The sequence below is a fragment of the Trifolium pratense genome, linkage group LG4 (assembly GCF_020283565.1).
Source record: "Trifolium pratense cultivar HEN17-A07 linkage group LG4, ARS_RC_1.1, whole genome shotgun sequence".
Lineage (NCBI taxonomy): Eukaryota > Viridiplantae > Streptophyta > Magnoliopsida > Fabales > Fabaceae > Trifolium > Trifolium pratense.
In genome coordinates this window covers 18,843,229-18,862,313 of record NC_060062.1, presented here as the reverse complement: position 1 = coordinate 18,862,313, position 19,085 = coordinate 18,843,229, and the positions used below count along the sequence as shown (strand labels likewise).

General features: G+C 34.8%; 2 protein-coding genes across 3 annotated transcripts; one reads left to right on the top strand and one right to left on the bottom strand.

Annotated features, from left to right (window-relative positions):
* Nucleotides 1-282: 282 nt before the first annotated feature.
* On the top strand, nucleotides 283-15,025 carry LOC123924233 (kinesin-like protein KIN-12F). Its single transcript, XM_045977061.1, has 33 exons — nucleotides 283-472; nucleotides 555-1,134; nucleotides 1,241-1,396; nucleotides 1,483-1,566; nucleotides 2,635-2,754; nucleotides 2,880-2,993; nucleotides 3,071-3,163; nucleotides 3,280-3,440; nucleotides 3,531-3,605; nucleotides 3,714-3,801; nucleotides 3,886-3,944; nucleotides 4,039-4,102; nucleotides 4,187-4,252; nucleotides 4,339-4,497; nucleotides 4,954-5,058; nucleotides 5,142-5,377; nucleotides 5,464-5,533; nucleotides 5,629-5,691; nucleotides 6,101-6,180; nucleotides 6,296-7,970; nucleotides 8,287-8,700; nucleotides 9,040-11,562; nucleotides 11,947-12,054; nucleotides 12,507-12,628; nucleotides 12,729-12,816; nucleotides 12,903-12,977; nucleotides 13,082-13,327; nucleotides 13,414-13,512; nucleotides 13,783-13,857; nucleotides 13,936-13,994; nucleotides 14,107-14,218; nucleotides 14,311-14,421; nucleotides 14,563-15,025. Exons 2-33 carry the CDS (start codon nucleotides 556-558, stop codon nucleotides 14,731-14,733), a joined length of 8,250 nt encoding a protein of 2,749 aa, XP_045833017.1. The 5' UTR covers nucleotides 283-472; nucleotide 555; the 3' UTR covers nucleotides 14,734-15,025.
* A 508-nt stretch (nucleotides 15,026-15,533) lies between these two features.
* LOC123924232 (serine/threonine-protein kinase SRK2E) lies at nucleotides 15,534-18,826 on the bottom strand. Of its 2 annotated transcripts, XM_045977059.1 has the most exons (10): nucleotides 18,493-18,826; nucleotides 18,255-18,409; nucleotides 17,688-17,762; nucleotides 17,482-17,583; nucleotides 17,346-17,399; nucleotides 17,089-17,181; nucleotides 16,869-16,961; nucleotides 16,670-16,774; nucleotides 16,476-16,574; nucleotides 15,534-15,868 (listed from the first exon to the last, which is right to left on the bottom strand). In XM_045977059.1, the coding sequence occupies exons 2-10, from the start codon at nucleotides 18,396-18,398 to the stop codon at nucleotides 15,575-15,577; spliced, it is 1,059 nt and encodes a 352-aa protein (XP_045833015.1). In that variant the 5' UTR covers nucleotides 18,399-18,409; nucleotides 18,493-18,826; the 3' UTR covers nucleotides 15,534-15,574. The 2 variants fall into 2 exon arrangements, with proteins under 2 accessions (XP_045833015.1, XP_045833014.1); XM_045977058.1 differs by having other exon boundaries at nucleotides 18,255-18,826.
* Between the last annotated feature and the right edge of the window lie 259 nt (nucleotides 18,827-19,085).

The following is a 19,085-nucleotide window of genomic DNA, read 5'->3' as shown; positions in this document are numbered from 1 at the left end:
ATTTTTACTATTATACAATTAAAGATATTAGTCGCCAAAGTTATGCATTGGCATGCGTGTTTCGGTCAACTGGGTCATTCTTTTTGGGACGGAGGGAGTAGCATCTAGCCGTTGAAAATTGAAAATTTGAATACTAGTCTTAATTAATGACCCACATTCAATGACGAAATTACCCTTAAATTCAAATCCCGAAACCGCGATTACTATTTTCTTCAAACACCATTGAATCCCACATTATATCTCAACCGTCCATTTCAAAGCCCCTTTTTCGTCACATCAAATTCAAATCTGAGTTTCAATTCAAAATCCAAAATCTGAAAATTCAAACCAAACCCTCACACTGAGATAGTAGAGAGAGTCTTCGTGTTCGTGAACTTCAAACTTCGATCTATGTTGAACTTTCAGTTCAATCTCAAATCATAACTTCTCAAATTCGTCGCTTCACTTTTTTGTTCTTCACTTCATCCTTCAGGTACTTCAATTGCAAAAATTCTCATTCTCAATTCATTTTTTCGAATTCATTTTTTTGAATATTTTTTTTTGATTCGTGGTAGAATGTTGAGGGATTCTAAATTACCACGCCGGAATCTCGGCAAACACGAAGAAATTGAAAATCTCGATCCGTCAGATTCGTCGTTATCAGCAGCAAATCAGAGATTCTCGGAAGCTTCTAGACCTCCTTTGAATACTATTCAAGATATTGAAAGAACTCCGTCGAAAACAGCTAAGCGTAAAGGAGGACCGGAGCTTCGAACTCCGGATAGAAGCTTACAGTTGAAACAAAGGTTTGCATGGCCTCAGAGAAGCGAAACTGTGTCTTCTATGTTTGATGATAGAAGAGGATCTGGAATCGGAAATGCTACCCCTAGGGTAAGCCGTACAGCGGTGAGAGCTTACTCGGAGAGTAATTCGACGCAGAGTACTCCCACTAAGAGTGTGACGAAGCCTCCTCCTAGCTCGATGAGTGTTCGAGGTAAAGCTGATGGAAGCTTAAGCGTTCGTTTGGGGAATTATCCTGCATTGTATAAAGGGATATCGAGTACATCTTGTACTCCCACAGTTGTTAATACGGTTGAAGTTCCTCACTTCGACCTTAAAGAAGATTCGTCGTTCTGGATTAATCATAATGTCCAGGTAGATTGATTTAGTATAATATGGTTTGGTTTCTAACTGTGAGGTAATTTAATTTAATTTGTTGAATTTCGATGCTGATTGTGATGTCGATTTTTGTCATGTGTAGGTAATTATTCGTGTACGTCCTCTCAATAGTATGGAGAGGAGTATACATAACTATAACAGATGCCTGAAGCAAGATAGCTCTCAATGCTTATCTTGGATTGGGCAACCGGAAAACCGGTTCACGTTTGATCATGTTGCATGTGAAACAGTAGACCAGGTATTGTAATTTTGAAAAGCCAGTTTGCTGCATAATTTTATTTGGACAATGTTGTTAATTTTTGTCTCCAATTGTTGGTTTTGTAGGAGATGATTTTCAGAATGGCTGGTCTTCCAATGGTAGAGAATTGTCTTTCAGGGTATAATAGCTGTATGTTTGCATATGGACAGGTATTCTCCGGAACTAAGCCATTCTATCGTCCTGAGACAGTCTCGTTATTATTTTTTCATTTGTACACGTCCGCACAAGCAATTTAATATTCATGCATTTGTTAGCATGTAGATATACAGACTTCTAAAAACAGGTTCGAAGTTAATGCTTATTGGCATTTGTTAGCATGTAGATATATAGATTTTTTTATCGATTGCAAGAGCCACTTCAGCTTTGTGCAATGATGCACATGAGTACGAGTGCAGCGGTACAGAGACTTTTGAGAAATATACTATGACTTTTGAGAAACATTACATTTTATTTTAATCAAATAGGATGGGCTGCACCAACATTGTACACAATGTGCTCCTATATACTATGGACGCATCAAAATAGGATACATTACATTTATGTGTATGTACATGCACAAAAAAATTTCCTGCAACACAGTAAATACATAATTGTTGCAATTCGAAAATTTCATATTCAGACTTTACATTTACATTTCTTCATAAACCTAGTTAGAAGCTGTGTTTGGCATAAATCTGTAACAAAATTAACTGGCGGAAGAAAAATTTGCAATGAACTGTTGAATTCTCAAATATGCAACAACTTCAATATGAAAAGAATTATGTTGTATGTCAGCGATTAAGGTACCAGTACACAACCCCCCCCCCATTTTAGCCGACGCCTCAAGCTTGGATACTATACTGTTAAGTATATATGTGAAGCATCTCAGAGTATTGGTATCAAATAATAGACGGTTCGGATGCTTGAAGGGCATGGAATGGTTCTTCATAGGTTTTATGCAAAAGATATGCATAATTTATCACAAAGTTGTTGAGTACATAATTTTATGCTATCTTTTGAGATATTGTATGCTCTGGTGTGGTGTAGCTTGCATAATTTATCACAAAGTTGTCTAGTACACAATTTTATGCTATCTTTTGAGATATTGTATGCTCTGGTGTGGTGTAGCTTAATTAGAAATGGATGTATGTGAGTGGCGTTACTTTGATTATGATAGGCAACACAATTTTTCATTCTTTATTATATGATGATGATTAATTTATTGCTCAATTTTGCAGACAGGAAGTGGGAAAACATATACAATGCTTGGTGAAATTGAAGATTTAGATGTGAAGCCCAGTCCTCATCGCGGAATGACTCCTCGTATATTTGAGTTTTTGTTTGCCCGGATTCAAGCTGTAAATTCCTCACTTGTTGCTTCTTCAGCTTTATATGTAGATTGAGAAGTCAAATTTTATGTGCAGAACATTAATTATATATCTGTTTTTATATTTTACTATTGTCCTCCTCCAATTAATTCCAGGAAGAGGAAAGCAGAAGAGATGAGAATTTAAAATACAACTGCAAGTGTTCCTTCTTGGAGATTTACAATGAGCAAATTACAGACCTACTTGATCCCTCGTCTACCAATTTGCTTGTAAGTTCACTTCTTCCTTCATCAGATGACTGTCAAAGCATGTTTAATTATTTCTCACTGCTCCTCATTCTTGATAGCTGCGGGAGGATGTCAAAAAGGGTGTTTATGTTGAAAATCTTTCTGAGTTTGAAGCTCAAAGTGTGAGCGACATTATAAGGCTTCTAATTCAGGTACATATTTCTTGTTCTATCTTGTTCATTTCGAGGCATCCCCAAACATATTCCTCTGTCCGTGCTATTTAAATACGATCACAGATTTTCCGTTAAGCTGAGTTTCTGACATGTAGGGTTCGGCAAATAGAAAAGTAGCAGCGACAAACATGAATAGAGAAAGTAGCAGGTCTCACTGTGTTTTTACATGTGTAATTGAGAGCACCTGGGAAAAGGATTCTACTACTAATTATCGATTTGCAAGGTTAAATCTGGTTGATCTAGCTGGTTCAGAAAGGTATGATATCATCTTCCAGATTGATTGAACCAAATGTAGCATGAGATATGTATGTGCATGCACTCACCAAATTATTATTATTTATGACAGACAGAAAACTTCTGGTGCTGAGGGTGAGCGTTTAAAGGAAGCGGCTAATATCAATAAATCATTATCTACCTTGGGGTACTTTCTTACCTTAATTGATACAGATAATAATTTTTTTGTGTCGATAATATTGCCTTATTTCCGCTTTCTCATTATGCAACTAATGGTTTCTGATCTTTCTTGCAGTCATGTTATTATGATACTAGTGGATGTTGCAAATGGGAAGCAGAGGCATATCCCTTACAGAGACTCTAGGCTAACATTTCTTCTTCAGGTAGTAGATTATTTGCTGGTTTCCTTTGACATTTTTATTCTCGTGATGAGTTTTATTCATCACTAGTTTTGGCATCAAATGCAGGACTCTCTTGGTGGAAACTCGAAAACAATGATTATCGCCAATGTCAGCCCTTCTATCTGGTTTGTTCATTAATCTTGATCTACGTTTCCTTTGTTGAAATTATTCAATTTGCCTTACAAGTCCAACAGAGCTTTACTATTTTCAATTTTGTAGCTGTGCTGCTGAAACACTGAATACCCTTAAATTTGCTCAGAGAGCGAAACTGATTCAAAATAACGTGAGTGCCATTCTATGATCAGTTGGAATTGTTTCCAGTGAAGATATGGTCAACCAATATAAATTTTGTATCTTGATAATGCAGGCTGTGGTGAATGAAGATTCTAGTGGGGATGTAATTGCTTTAAAACATCAAATTCGGCTTTTGAAGGTAGTATCATTTATTTTCTATTTGCAGTATAAGATTGTTGTGCCAATTGTAGATAATTAAACTCAATTGGTGAACTATTGGGACAGGAGGAGATTTCTACACTCAAACGGTGCCAGAATGTTTCCAGGTCTTTGTCATTTAGAGATCTAAAACAATCAGTAGAAGATTTCCGGTTAGAAAATGAATCTGACATGACTGAACAGAATGATGATGAATCCAAGGAAACCAGAATGTCCTACAATCAGGTATTTTCGACTAGAGTTTGCTTGGTTAAAGTTTGTCAACTAGAATGACATTATTTATACTTGATGATCAAACTGATGTTTCTTCTATTTTCCTGCCTTTTCCTGAAGATATAATGAATTGAAGTCTTTTACTTTTTAATTCATCATAAATAAGATATAATCTCCCAATTAAATTGAGAAATGCTTCTATCGGAGACTGTGCTTTTGGCAAAATGACAACGCTTATGAATTGTCACAAATTGTGAATGTGGAAGCACCTGTTTTGTCTGCTCATAATTTCTATGGCTAAGGTTATATCCGACCTTCCTGAGCTTCTATGATTGTGGAAGTCTTGTGCTCTGGCCTTTTAGCTTCTGACTAACATCTACCACTAGTCTCCTAAGAGCAAGTATAATAGAATTTTATGGCTGTTATGAATAAGTTTTTTATGTTTTCAAAATTATTTTTGTGGCTCAGTTGGAATCGTTGCAGACAACTCTTGTTGGTGCTTTAAGAAGGGAGCAAATTGCAGAAACTTCTATTAGGCAACTAGAAGCAGAAGTTGAACTATTAAACTGTTTGGTATTTCCCCTATAAGATCTTGTTCTTGCAGTTTTATATATCAACTGCCTCCTCACATTTTATCTGTAACCCATCTTGCTCAGGTTCGTCAAAGAGAGGAGGAAACTATGAGTTGCAAAATGATGCTTAGGTTTCGTGAAGACAAAATTCGTCGATTGGAATCTCAAGTTGTTGGTTCTATTACTGCAGATCAATTTTTGCAGGAAGATAACAAAGCACTTTCTGATGAGATTCAATTACTTCAAGGAAAAATTGATCAAAATCCTGAAGTTACACGATTTGCTAAGGAGAATATCAGGCTTCAAGAACAACTTAGAAGGTTGTACATACATCTTGTTTTCTCAATACAATTGAGTGTTAAATGTTCTATCTTTTTAGTTGTTTTTTTTATTATGACTACCACAGATATGAAGAGTTCTATGGAGAAGGGGAGAGAGAGATTTTGTTAAGTGAAGTAGCTTCTCTAAGGGAACAGGTACATGCGTTTCTATTTTGTCTAATAAAGAAATAGTTTCCTTTCTAGATTCCTTGTATTGAAGCTTATAGGATTGGAAAACATTTGTTGTGCAGTTGCTCCCGTTTCTTGGAAGAAACTCTGTACAGGGTGATTCTAATAATGGTACTCAACCTCAGGTCAGTTCATAATCACTTGATGCAGTTCATAGTTTCCATCCGTAGAACATTTCATTCCTTTTTTTTAATGCTTGTTCTCTTTTCCTGAAAATCTATGTATCTGAAATTGTATGTCCAGACACAAAAGGAAATATTTATATTAGTATGGTATGAAGTCATCACTACAATAACAACCAACTCCTTAAATAACCCCTTAATGAAAACAAAAAGTGACTGTTTACATATACACTAAAACAGAATATATTTCTAACAGTTTCAAATTAACATTGGTGCAGAAAATGCAGTGTTGCAGCAAACAAAATGACACCGTTGATCAAGAGGTTTTTTTTTCCTGCCTGTATAATAATAAATCTAACTTTTTTCCTTTTCCAATTAAAGATGTTTAACTTCTTCTGTTTATGGATTGCAGCTAAGAAATGCTCTTGATAAGTTGGAGGAGTGCAGGCACAACTTAAATTGTTGCTTAGAGGAGAATGCAAGACTCAATAGGTATGGTTTTGCTCTGGTTAAAGTTCTTTTGATTCTATGAGAGCAGATTGAAGCTCTTAATTTGGGAATTGAATGCTAATTTTTTTTTTTGTATTGCATATATGCATATATACAGGGAATTAGACTCTTTCCATTCAATGTCCAACAACACAAATGCCACAAAGGTGAAGCATGAACCCCATTTGCTAAAACATACGGATGATATCTTGGATTTGCACCTGGAGTTAGATATAATAAAGATCATTCTGAAGGAAGAGAGGATTTCCCGTGGTATATTGGAGGAGCGAGCAACATGCTTAAATCATGAAATTCTAATGGAAAAAGACAAGCTTTTGCTGGCAAACAAAGAATTAGAAGATGCAAATAATGAACTGAAAGTGACAAAATCTGTAATTGAAGCTTTGGAATCTCAACAGGTTTTATCAATCAAAGAGATAGAAGACATGCAGAACAAGAACAACAATTATCTGGAACTTGTTAATAAACAAGAGCATGAGATCATGGCTTTGAAGAATCAACTTGCATCTAAAGATTTAAGAGACAGTTTATCTTCCAATCATCCGAAGATTGATAATGAGTACCCTTTACAGGTACGATTCAGAAGGATGCATGATTCTCTTGAAAAAGCCAAGCAACTGAACATGTTTTACCAAAGTGATCGTGCCCTCCAAATATCTAATGAGGAAGAGATGGATGAAGTTCGCCGGCAAGCTGAGGCTGAAACTGCCGAGGTGATTCTCTGTATGCAGGAAGAACTTGCTCAGCTACAACATCAAGTAACTGATAGCCATCAGAAGGAAATAGAAATGAAAGGGCGGATATTGCAAATGGAAGCTGAACTGAAGGACATGCAAGAAAAATTGCTTACTGCTGTTGATGATAACCAAAGTTTAAGTGAAGAGCTTTGGCATAGAGATAATGAACTCAAATCAATGGCAGAAGAATGGGAATTGTTAACCTCTGAGATTGAAGAGATTCTTGCTGATGGATGTCAGGCACTAGATGTTGCCTCTGATGAACTTGATCATATAAGAAATTCATTTCCACAGAAAAGGATATGGATTTCTGAACAAGTTGGCATGATGGTTAGGAAAATCTCTGAGAAGGAACTACTAATTGATGAACTCGGAAGATGTTTGGAGGATGCTAGCAATAAAAGAAGTGATATGGAGTCTATGCTGAATTCCTTACGAAGTGCAACTCTTGTAATGACTGAAGCCCACCAGAAGGAGTATGCAGAAATAGAGAAAGAAATTCTCCTGCTGACTTCACAACTGAGTGAAAAAACATCTTCTGTGAAATCGTTGGAGGAGCAGTTGATATTGGCTGAAGATCGAATCCAGAAAACATCAAATTGTGCAACAGTGGCTTTTGTAGTTGTGAATAGGCTGTCAGATGTGAATCGTGGTTATCTTGTTGACCTAAAGCACAAGAATAATTTGCTTGGTGAACTGGCAGAAAATAATGTCAGGAAGGATACTCTTCTCATTGATCAATCCACTTCGCTTGAACAAGCAGAGAGGCAGATAGCTGAGTTGCGGGAAAAATGTGACAATTTATGGCAAAAGCTGTCTGAGGAGAAAGAGCACTCTTTTGCTTTGGAACAAAAGGTTGAAGATATTGAAAAGAATATTATTTCAGAGACAAGGGAGCAACTATTAACATTACAAGATGGTGTATCCTCAATCAGGTCATCCATGGCCTCTTTTGCAGATAATTCCAAATGTCTTGAGAATAGAAATTTGTTGGATGTATGCACGTCATACAACGACGATAATGGTGAATCAAGGGTAATCTAATGCTATATTTTAATAGATTAGTATGGCCAATGCATGCCACATTTATTTTATTCATTGGTGTGGTCTGTGAATGATTTTTATTTAGTATTTTGCTTGCTTGTTTGTTTTTTTTTTTCTTTTTCTTTTCATTCTGAAGTCTTGATATAGAAATATATTGGATGTATACACATAACAATTTGATTATAATGGAGAACCAAGGGTAATCTAAAATGTACTTTTGGATCATTTAATATAGCTAATGTTATTTTGTTCATGGGTGTTGCGAATGGTATTTAATCAATATGTTGCTAATTTGTTATTGTTGCAGGCTAGTTCTGAAACTCATCATCAAATAGCTGTGATGGCTGACTTATCCTTTAAATTGGCCAACAGTGGATATGACAAAAACAGCCCTAAACCAAGAAATGTTTGCAAGGATGCCCGTGAAAGAGATGATACCATTACACTTTTGAGAAAAGAAATAGAATGTGCTCTTGAAAGCTTAAAGGAAGTTCAAGATGAGATAGCCAAATTACATGAAGAGAAAAAAGAGATGTCAATATGTGAAAAGCAAAATCAGGAAAGTATCAAGTGCCTCACAACTCAAATACTTTCCCTGCAAGCAGCTATGGGGCACTTTGAAGAGCAATCCAAAGATAAGGTTGAAGGACTCAGTTACAAACTTAGAAACCTGGAGAAAACTCTAAAAGAAGCTGTGTCCTATTGGAATCAAACGAAAGAGGTAAACCTTTTGCTATTAAATTAATTCTTAGAATTTGCATTTAAGCCTAATTCAACCCTACAAAATTGAATTGTAAGGCAAGGGATGCCTGCCACTTTTAAACAATATTTTAGGCTATATCACATCCCTCTCTGAAATAATGTTTGGTATGAAACGTCTCGTTGATTTTGTTCTCTGAAATAATGAAAATTTTCAGTTCACTTTACTAACTTATGTGTATTAAATTGCTTTTCTTGTTGTCATGCATTTGTACCGCTTCATGCTGATAGACACTTTTAGGCTGAGTGAATTTTGTTTAAATTTAATGATTTCATATACGCTTCACATTTTTCTTCACAGTTGCTTGAGCTAGAAGTTGGGGAGGCAAAGATCGTTCAAGTTCAAAAAGCTGAAGAGGCATATTGTATTCTTGCTAAGTTTGAAGAAGCCCAAGAGACAATGAAAGAAGCAGATATTATGATCAATGAATTGGTGATAGCTAATGAGTCAATGAAGGTTGATATAGAAAAACTGAAAGAAAGAGAAGTCACATTGCTCAGTGAGAACGATATATTATTCAACAAGGTTGAGAGCTTACAGACTATTGTTGATTTGAAGCATCAGGAGATAGGCAACCTTGTTGAATCAAATCTTATAGAAACAAGGGGTTTAGTCATGAAGGTGGATGATGTCATTCAAGAGGTCCAGTTGATGATGAAGGAAAATTTCATGTCGTTAGCTTGTGATATAGAATGCTTCAAGTCTCAATTTTTATGTTCCACCAAGTCGATACAACCATGGTTTGAGGAGATCTGGTCTGAGATAATTTTGAATGATTGTGCTATGTCTGTACTACATCTCTGTCACACGGGTGTTCTACTGGAAACAGTAACAGGAATGCATGCAGAAAATGGCTTGCTTTCACATGGCATGTGTGAATCAAAAGCTGTCATAAGTGATCTGAAGGAACACAACTCTAGAATGAGGCAAGAACTAGAAATGTGCAGAATCTTGAAAGAGAAACTGCTTGCTGACATCCAGCACAATTTTGACCGCATTACTGGGAAAGAAGTGGAAGCTGGAGAGATCACCATCAAGCTAAACACTTTTGCTAAAAACCTATCAGATCTACAGCTTCAGGAGGAGATGCTTCTACAAAGGTCTAATGAAATGGGTTCCCAGATTGCTCTGTTGATGAGGGAATTGGATCTGAGTAATACAGATGTTGTAATATCACTTTTAGATCAAGAGAAACTACTGAAACAGAAAGTTGAAGCCACCGAGTCTCAAGCTGAATTTTTTATGGAAAATTTGTATGCCAAAGACATTGAGCTACTCATCCACACTTCTGAATTCAGAAACATGGCATGTAATATATCTGATATGGAGGGGCATTTCATCAAGTACTCTACATTAATTGAACAGTTAAAGAAAGAAACAATATTTTTCCAGGTAGAAACTGAGTTAGCAGAACAAGTTTTAATGGATAAGGAAATTGAAGTTTCCCTTCTAAAACGAGAAGTTCAGAAGCAAAAAGTAGAAAAGGGAAACTTATTGATGGAATTGAAGCAGAACATCTCAAGGATTACAGAGATGGGTGAAGTTAACAAGGTACTTGAGCAGCAAAATATTGAGCTTCTAAAGGATACTGAGTCTCAGGCTGAATTGTTTGTGGCAGATTGGTACGCCAAGGACTTTGAATTGCTCATCCGTGCTTCTGAATTCAAAATCATGGCATGTAATATATCTGATATGGAGGAGCACTTTTTCAAGTACTCTACATTAATTGAACAGTTGAAAAAAGAATCAATACTTTTCCAGGTAGAAACTGAGTTAGCAGAACAAGTTTTGATTGATAATCAAGTTGACGTTTCCCTACTAAAACGTGAAGTTCAGCAGGAAAAAGTAGAAAAGCAGAACTTATTGTTGGAACTGAAGCAGAACATCTTAAGAATTACAGAGATGGCCGAAGTAAACAAGGTACTTGAACAAAATATTGAGCTACTAAAGGACGTCACTTGCTCCAATAGTGCATTGATGGGTGAGCTTGTTGAAGTTAGGGTGTCAGAGAAAAGACTACTGGATAAGATTCAAGATCTTGAAGTTGATTATGATAAAGTAATTGGTGATGTCATAGCAAAGGACGTGGCTTCTGAATTTTATTCCCATCAGATTTCTTTTCTTGAAGATCAAGTCAAAGAGTTAAAGAACACAAACTACATGTTGGAAAATTCATGTTGCAAACTTAAGAATGAGCTGCACCTAAGGGATTCAGAGATAATTAGAATACAAAGTTTAATGCAACTTGAGTTATCTAGAAAGGGAGATGTAATAAAAGGGTTGCTATATGATCTGAGCTTACTGCAGGAATCTGCATCTAACAGTAAAGACCAAAAGGATGAAATGGACGAAATGGTGGCCACAATTGAAGCATTAGAATCAGAGCTTACAGTTAAATCTGGTGAGCTTGCTGCTGTAGTTGCAAACTGTCAGTTGCTTGAAGCTCAGTTAATGGATAATTCAAACAGAGTTACAGCTCTTGAGTTGGACCTCTCAAAAGAGCGTGAGGTTGTAAAGCTGCAAGTCAGTGAAAATCAGGAACTTAGAGATCGTATTGAGGATGCCACGATGGCAAGAAAACTGGCTGAGGAGGAGCTAAAAGAGAGAATGAGGATAACAGAGAGTTTAGAGGATGAAATCTTGGAAATGAGCAGTGTTCTTGGCCAAATGAATGATTCGATTAAAAACCTAAGTGTTGATAGGGATGCGCTATCTATTCAGAGGGATCAACTTCAGGGTCAGGTGATTTTACTCAAAGAAAGTTTCGAAAAAGCTGTAGCACAAGCTGAAGCTAATGAAGCAATTGCACAAGAGGCTCAGGAGGTAACACTTTTATCGATTAATGATGCAACATGTTTTCCATTAATGTCCTAAGAAGACACAACATTTGTAGCTTAAGCAGCTCTAACATGTCGATTTCAATTTTCTCCGTAAAATGATGCAGTAAGCCATATCAATGTGGGATTTGTGCTTTGTACTGTTTGTAGAGATAGAGAATAACTTCGAGGCAACTATGGTTTATAAAATGATAACTTAATAACTTAAATCCAAAATTTGAATTTGAAATTTTATTGTTTCAATGATCGTCATTGATTTTCTTTTGCTCTAAGGATGAACTCAACTTAGTTGTCAAAGGAAAAAATCATGTATTAGTTGAGTGAATGTTTTCTTCTTTGTTTGTGACTAATATTTGTTAAATAATTGCAGATGGCAGAAACGAGAAAAGTTTATGCTGAAGACAAGGAAGCAGAGGTTGAACTTCTTGAGAGATCTATTGAAGAGCTGGAAAATACCATAAATGTACTAGAAAACAATGTAAGTCAATATTCGGTACTCCCTCCGTTCCTTTTTCTTTGTCGTTTTAGAAAAAAAACAATAAATTAAGAAAATGTATTTTTGCACCTTATCTTCCTATTATACACTTATTTTAATTCACCGATAAATTCCTTTTTTTTTTTTTGCACACACTTTCTCTTTCAAATAAATTTAATATATTATTATGTAAAAAAAAAACAAATTTAATATGTTACTATGTACCAAAAAAATAGATACAATAAAAAGATTATATAAAATTTAGTCAATAAAAAAAATATTAGGATATAATAGACAAAATATAACGTTAAATTATCAAAATGACAAACAATTTAAAACAATTTTTTTTCTAAAACGACAAAGAAAAAGGAACGGAGGGAGTAATATTTAATACGAAGCTTCTCTACTCTAGCTGCATTGACACTACCCTTCATTAATTATTTTGGTTTGGTCAGGTTGATTTCATTAAAGGAGAAGCAGAACGACAACGGCTGCAAAGAGAAGATCTAGAAATGGAGCTATGTGCATTAAAAGATCAGATGCAAAATCTAAGAAATGCCGATGATGATATAAAAAGGTTTAGGCCAATTATTTTCCAACTGGATATAGTTTCTATATCATAAGCATACGCAAATCTGCTGGGCTAAACTCTAATAAAATCTATTTAATTCCTGTAGATTTTTGGATGAAAAGGAGAAAAGCCTTGAAGAAGCCGTATGTCACATACAATTGCTGAAGAGTGATATAGCAGGAAAAGAGGCAGAGGTATGCTTTTTGAACATTGGTAATTGCATATTTTTATGTTGAAGTTTCTTTTAACATTATTCTGTTTCTGTGTTGGTCTCTTATAGGTTGCACAAATGAAAGCTCATATTTCAGAGTTAAATTTGCATGCTGAAGCACAGGCAGTGGAGTACAAGCAAAAAGTAATTTTAGTGTCTTGGATTTTATATTGGATTTAATATAATTTGAACCTTAGACGCACTCTTCGTAATTTTATAATATGAAATGTATCATTGTTTCAAATCAGTTCAAAGCATTGGAAACAATGGCCGATCAAGTCAAACCTGAAGGCGGCTTTTCCACTCAATCCACCAATGCTCTGTCAAACAAGTCTGAGAAAAATGCGACCAAGTCTCGAGGTTCTGGCTCTCCTTTCAAATGTATTGGGTTGGGATTGGCACAACAGGTAAAATATGAAAAGGTTGAAGAGCTGTCTGCTGCAAGATTGCGCATTGAGGAATTAGAATCTCAGGCAGCATGTCGACAGAAAGAGGTAGACGTTTCTCCTTAACTGCTTGTTCTACAGTGGTTGGCTTTTGCTTATTCCCTTCAATACATTCCTTCCTTTTCCTTGTCCAGATATTTTCACTGAATGCCAGATTAGCAGCTGCTGAGAGCATGACCCATGATGTTATTCGAGACTTACTTGGAGTGAAGTTAGACATGACTACTTATGTGGTAATTCATCTCATTGGAGCGATTTTTGTTCGATTTCCTTTGTGTTGTTATGTTTCTTGTTTGTGATACATAGAGGAAAATAACATTATTGTCATGTAACCACAATTTTGTGTGGAATTCATGCACTTGTAATTTATAGTTACGGGCATATGGTAGAAATAGGATCACCTTCTTAAAAGTGATAAAACTGAGGGGAAAAGAAAGTTCTAATAAAATAACAATTAGAGTTTTATTTCCCAATGAGGCTCATTTATAATCTTGTTAATGTAGTCGCTGCTGGATAATCATCACGTGCAGAAGATTACAGAAAAAGCTCAGTTTCGTACTCTAGATCCTCAAGAGAAGGTATAGTCCTACTTTTCTATTTGATTGCACTGTTATCATGTTGAAACTTAGTTCCGGTGAATTTTTTGCTGCTTTCAGGAACAGGAGGTTACTAAACTAAAGAGGCAGCTTAATGAATTTATTGAAGAGAAGAAAGGGTAATTACGTTTCAGATGTTTTTGGATTTGAGAAAATAATCTCGGATTTTAAACTACTGTTAGCTTTTATTAATTACACAAACTCATTTGATTCTCAAATCCTACTTGTCAGATGGCTGCAAGATATAGATAGAAAACAAGCTGAGTTAGTAGCTGCACAGATTGCATTGGAAAAGCTCCGGCAGAGAGACCAGTTACTAAAAACTGAAAATGAATTGTTGAGGGTAGAAGATTAAAGCTACTTTTCTCTGGTTTATTTTGGTTGCATTCATTCTCTTTTATAATTGGCAAATGTTGCTGAACTTGTTTTGTGCAGATGGAAAACGCAAGTAACAAGACACAAGTAATGGAATTGGAGGAAGAAATGAAGAATCTGTCGGGTCAGCAAAACCTTCAGCAGCGTATCCACCATCATGCAAAAATTAAGGTAACATCATTTAAATTCAATATATCGACAAAGTATTTAATTAAAAATATTAAAATTTGGCAAGGTATCTTTAATTTTATAATGTTATATAGTATATCTTTGAATTCGATCGCGAGATTAGTGATGGAAATAATGCTACAGGAGGAAAATAACACCCTGAAGATACAGAATGAACAGCTGAATGCAAAGTTACGAAGGGCAGAAATCTTCGCTTCCCGTGCCCAAGAAGTCGTTTCTTCCATTCGTGCTCGTGCTTCTACAGGGTCGAAAAAATTTATTGCTTTAGATGAGGAGCAACGTCTGAGGAAATAAATTTACTGCTTTAGACGAGGATCCATCCACGATATATTCTTTGATTAACATGTAAATAACTAACATGTATATGAGCTGTGTACAGTTTAATTAATGAGATCGTTAATTTATACAAGAGCTATGTTGTACTAGAAAAAACATATGTCTATCTCAAGGCTATGTTGTGGATATTATAGAAACATGTATATTTTTGGTTTTGCCTTAATCTTACTATTTTCGAAGGAATAGACCTTGGTAATTTGGAGATTATCCGTGAAGTTAGAATTCGAACTCGAATTCTCTCTAACTGAAACATATTATTATTATTATTATTATTATTATTATTATTGATTGATTGATTGATTGATTGAAGATCAAATAATTCAAGGATTGATTGCATCCAGTTCTTGTATGATATTGATAACTTTATATATGTTCCGAGAAATTTGAATTGAAGCCGATTTTCGATAAGCATCATTAGGCTATGTAAAGGTGCTTGAGTCATATAAAGAGAAAAGCAGATCAAGCTTTCTATCTTTCAAATTTTGATAATGCCCTTTTCAATTATGTGGTGGTAGGATATAAAGCAGTTTTATAGTGCTCTAACACGGATAACCTGAGTATGATTCCACAGTGCATAAAGCAAGCAAATATACATATATAATACAGTTTTTTTTTTCTCTGCTTTAAATTGTTGGTAATAATATATATATATATATATATAAAAAAACAGCTATGAATACAAAGCAATACAAATTAAGATAATGAATAGAACTTAAATACAAACAAGTTGGATAAACGGAAAATTCTATCACACAATCCTTGTAGAAAATGAAATATTTTTCCCACATATTTCATTAGCTTACATAGCATAAACTATTTCTCCACTGCTATCAATATCAAGGTCAGGGTCAGTGTCTAAATCATCATCCATGTCATCATCAATATCCAAACTTCCGGTAAGATATGGATTGAGGGTCTGAGTTCCTGCTGCAGGAATGGTGGCCTCGGTGATTATCTGCATGATATCTTCGACACTTTGTGTTGGTTGATCTGGCTCCTCGTACTGGTTGTTGGTTCCATTGTCATCCATGAGATCAGTTGGAAGGTTCTTCAAAAACCACTCATGGTTTCTAATCTCTGGCATACTTATTCTCTGTTTTAAAACTATATTAGTCTAAATTCCATCATCATCCTTCATAAAAAAAATGAAGAAACAAGTAATCTATAATGTCCATCATAGTTAAGTTGTAATTCTATAAATTATACAGAACCAGAGTCATTAAAAACTGATGCAGCCTCAGTTGCAAGTACATAGGAGCTATAGAGACATTTAAAACCTTTAATGGCCACAGTTTTAATCGCGGCTGCAGCAATTTTTTTCTAGACCTTGTGAGGCACATAAACTTGAGCAAAAAGTGTAGCTAAAAATATAAATTATTAAACACTAAAGTTGATCCCTTATGAAGATCTGTTATCATTATTTCAAAACACTTCTATTCATGTTTGTCCCTTTGTTTTGATCTGTTATCAAATCTATTCACTACATTATTCACATAGTTTCAAATTCGTCTCCGACATTACCAACTCAATGTCATTCTAATCCCCTCAAGTATCAACGACGAAGGGACTAATTTGATTAAAATTATGCCTAGTTTAGAATCCTTTTGGAATATTGACAATGTAACTTTTAAGCGGAATATATTGATACAATGCTACAATTTCAAGAACGAATTTAGGTATTTACTCATAGAAAAACTGACCTTTGCAGGATCAGCAACAAAAATCCTTGAAATCAGATGCTGGCATTCAGGAGATATATGAACATAGTCAGGAATTGAATACTGAACATTTAAAATCCTCTGCATGAAGAAACATGCAAGAGTTTAGTAACTAAAAACAAATTCAACAAAGTTAAGTACTGATTATTAAAAACAAGTGAAATGAAATGTGTTACATGTATTGTCCTGCGGAAATTTTTAGGTTCCTCTGGATCCTCAAAAGGATAAGCCCCCACCAACATCACATATAATGTCACCCCACAAGACCAAACATCTGCAATCTGAGTCATAATTCAGTGTCAATATTACTATAGATGAATTCTCAGTAACATGCTAAAAATAATCAAAAACTATGAACACAAAGGTACAATATACCTTTCCATCATATTCCTTCTTCAGCAAAACTTCAGGAGCTATATACGCAGGGGTACCGACTGTAGATTTTGGTTGCGAATGTAGTACGGAAGACTGAAAAATTAAGACATTAAAGATGCATAAACCAATTAATAAGCCAAAGATAAATGACATAAATAAAATTGGTTTATATTGCATTTGAAGGTCTCAACAAAGAAAAGAATTGTAGATAAGATTATACTTTTGAATATCCAAAATCACAAATCTTCAAACGTGGAGCCGGACTACCATCTAACAATGTGTTTTCCAATTTCAAATCGCGATGGCAGACTTCCTTCATTAAAGAAGACAAATCAAGAAATTCAAGTTAGAGACATCTCGTTAAATCTTCCGAATTAAAAAGTCTTTTAAAAGCAACTTAAAAAGTCATTTATGCAGTAGTAGTGATTGTAAATACACTAGTACTAGAATTCAAGACTACATGAGGTTAACACATACCATTGCATGGCAATAGCTAACACCTGATATAAGTTGTTGGAAGAAGAATCGTGCCTACGACACAAAATAACAGACGTTTAAATGCACATACAACAACATAACTATATACAAAAGATTGAATGAAAAAGCTATGAACCTCGTCCTCACTGAACCGCCCTGCATTGCAAATTCGCTCGAATAGCTCTCCTCCAGAAGCATATTCCATTACAATTGCTAAATGTGTTGGGGTCAATATAACCTAAAGTCACATACATACATCATCAAATTTAGAATACTTATACTAATACTTCTAAGATAAGAACTGGAAAGTAATAGATAATAAGACATTGCTAGTGTTCTTACCTCCTTGAACCTAACAATATTAGGATGCCTCAGTGATCTATGATTTATAATTTCCCTCTGTACATTTTCATCAATCTGTTAAGAAGAAATACAAAGAAAAATTAATTTCCCTCTGTACATGATCTACCGGTTCAGAAACGTTACTTCTATAATTTAAACAATTATAAAGAAACTCATTTAATAAATAAAATAAAAAACTTAAAAAAAAAAACTCATATACATCAAAAAACACTTCAAAACAAATTATCCAAAACATGAGAAACAAAATCGTGGCAAAGGATGAAGCACCTGTGATTGTTGTGATTTTATCATAATAACTATTTATAAATAATTGATTATGATTTGTTCACGATGTAAACTATTTTACACTGACGGTGTATCAAAATTAAACTCTAAAACAAACTATCTAAAACATGAAAATTTATCCCAATTAAGCATAATCCTAACTAACATGCACTTCATGCAGCAACAAAAATAGCAGATTTTTTCGTCTTGTTTATTGTTAAATATATATATATATATATATATATATATATATAAAAAGCCTCAAGAATTGAAGACATGAACCTTTTCACCTCTCTCAATATACTTAACAGCAACAAGTTCCTCAGTTTGTTTATCCCTCATAAGCCTAGCAACACCAAAATTACCGGAACCAATATCACGAACAAGTTCATATCGATCACTATCATGCATAATCGGAATATCCATTCCCGGTCCAACTGCGATGGCAGGCCGATCCATTTGCTTAAAAAGATGAAAACTTTAATATGAAAAAAAACACCCCAATAAGGCAAAAACTTACTTCACATTAATTATCATGATCATAAAAGATAAAGCAAAAGTAGAAAAAGGTTATGGTGGAAAGGGATAAAACAACGTTTGAAGATTGAACAAAAAGGGAAAGGTTTGGTTTTTGACGTGGTTTTGTGTGGACCGTTGAAGTAGAGAGTTTGGTTGGTGAGTATGGGTGAATAAAGAGACACATAAGTGGTTTTAGCTCGTGAAGATTTCACCAACTCAATGTTGTTGCTTGGATTGGAAAATGTATTGAGAATTGAAGAGAGGGGTATGTGTATGTTTCTGAGCTGAGGGACGGTGATACACTCGTGAATTTTCTCTGTGTGTTGATGTGATGTCTATGTTGTTTTGTTGCTTTTACAAGGTTGTTTTTTGTTTTTGTTTTTATATTGTTGATATAATGAAGAACCTTAAATTCATCGAAGCTGAATAAGATTTTCACCAATGATGAGTTACACTCATTTTGACATTGAGCAAAACATCATTTTGGTTAGGAAATATGTGAGATCCAGGGACTATTTGTTTTTGGCTTTTTTAAAAATGAATTTTACTGTCTGAAAATGAAAATTTGGTTTGAATAATTATTCTTAAAATATT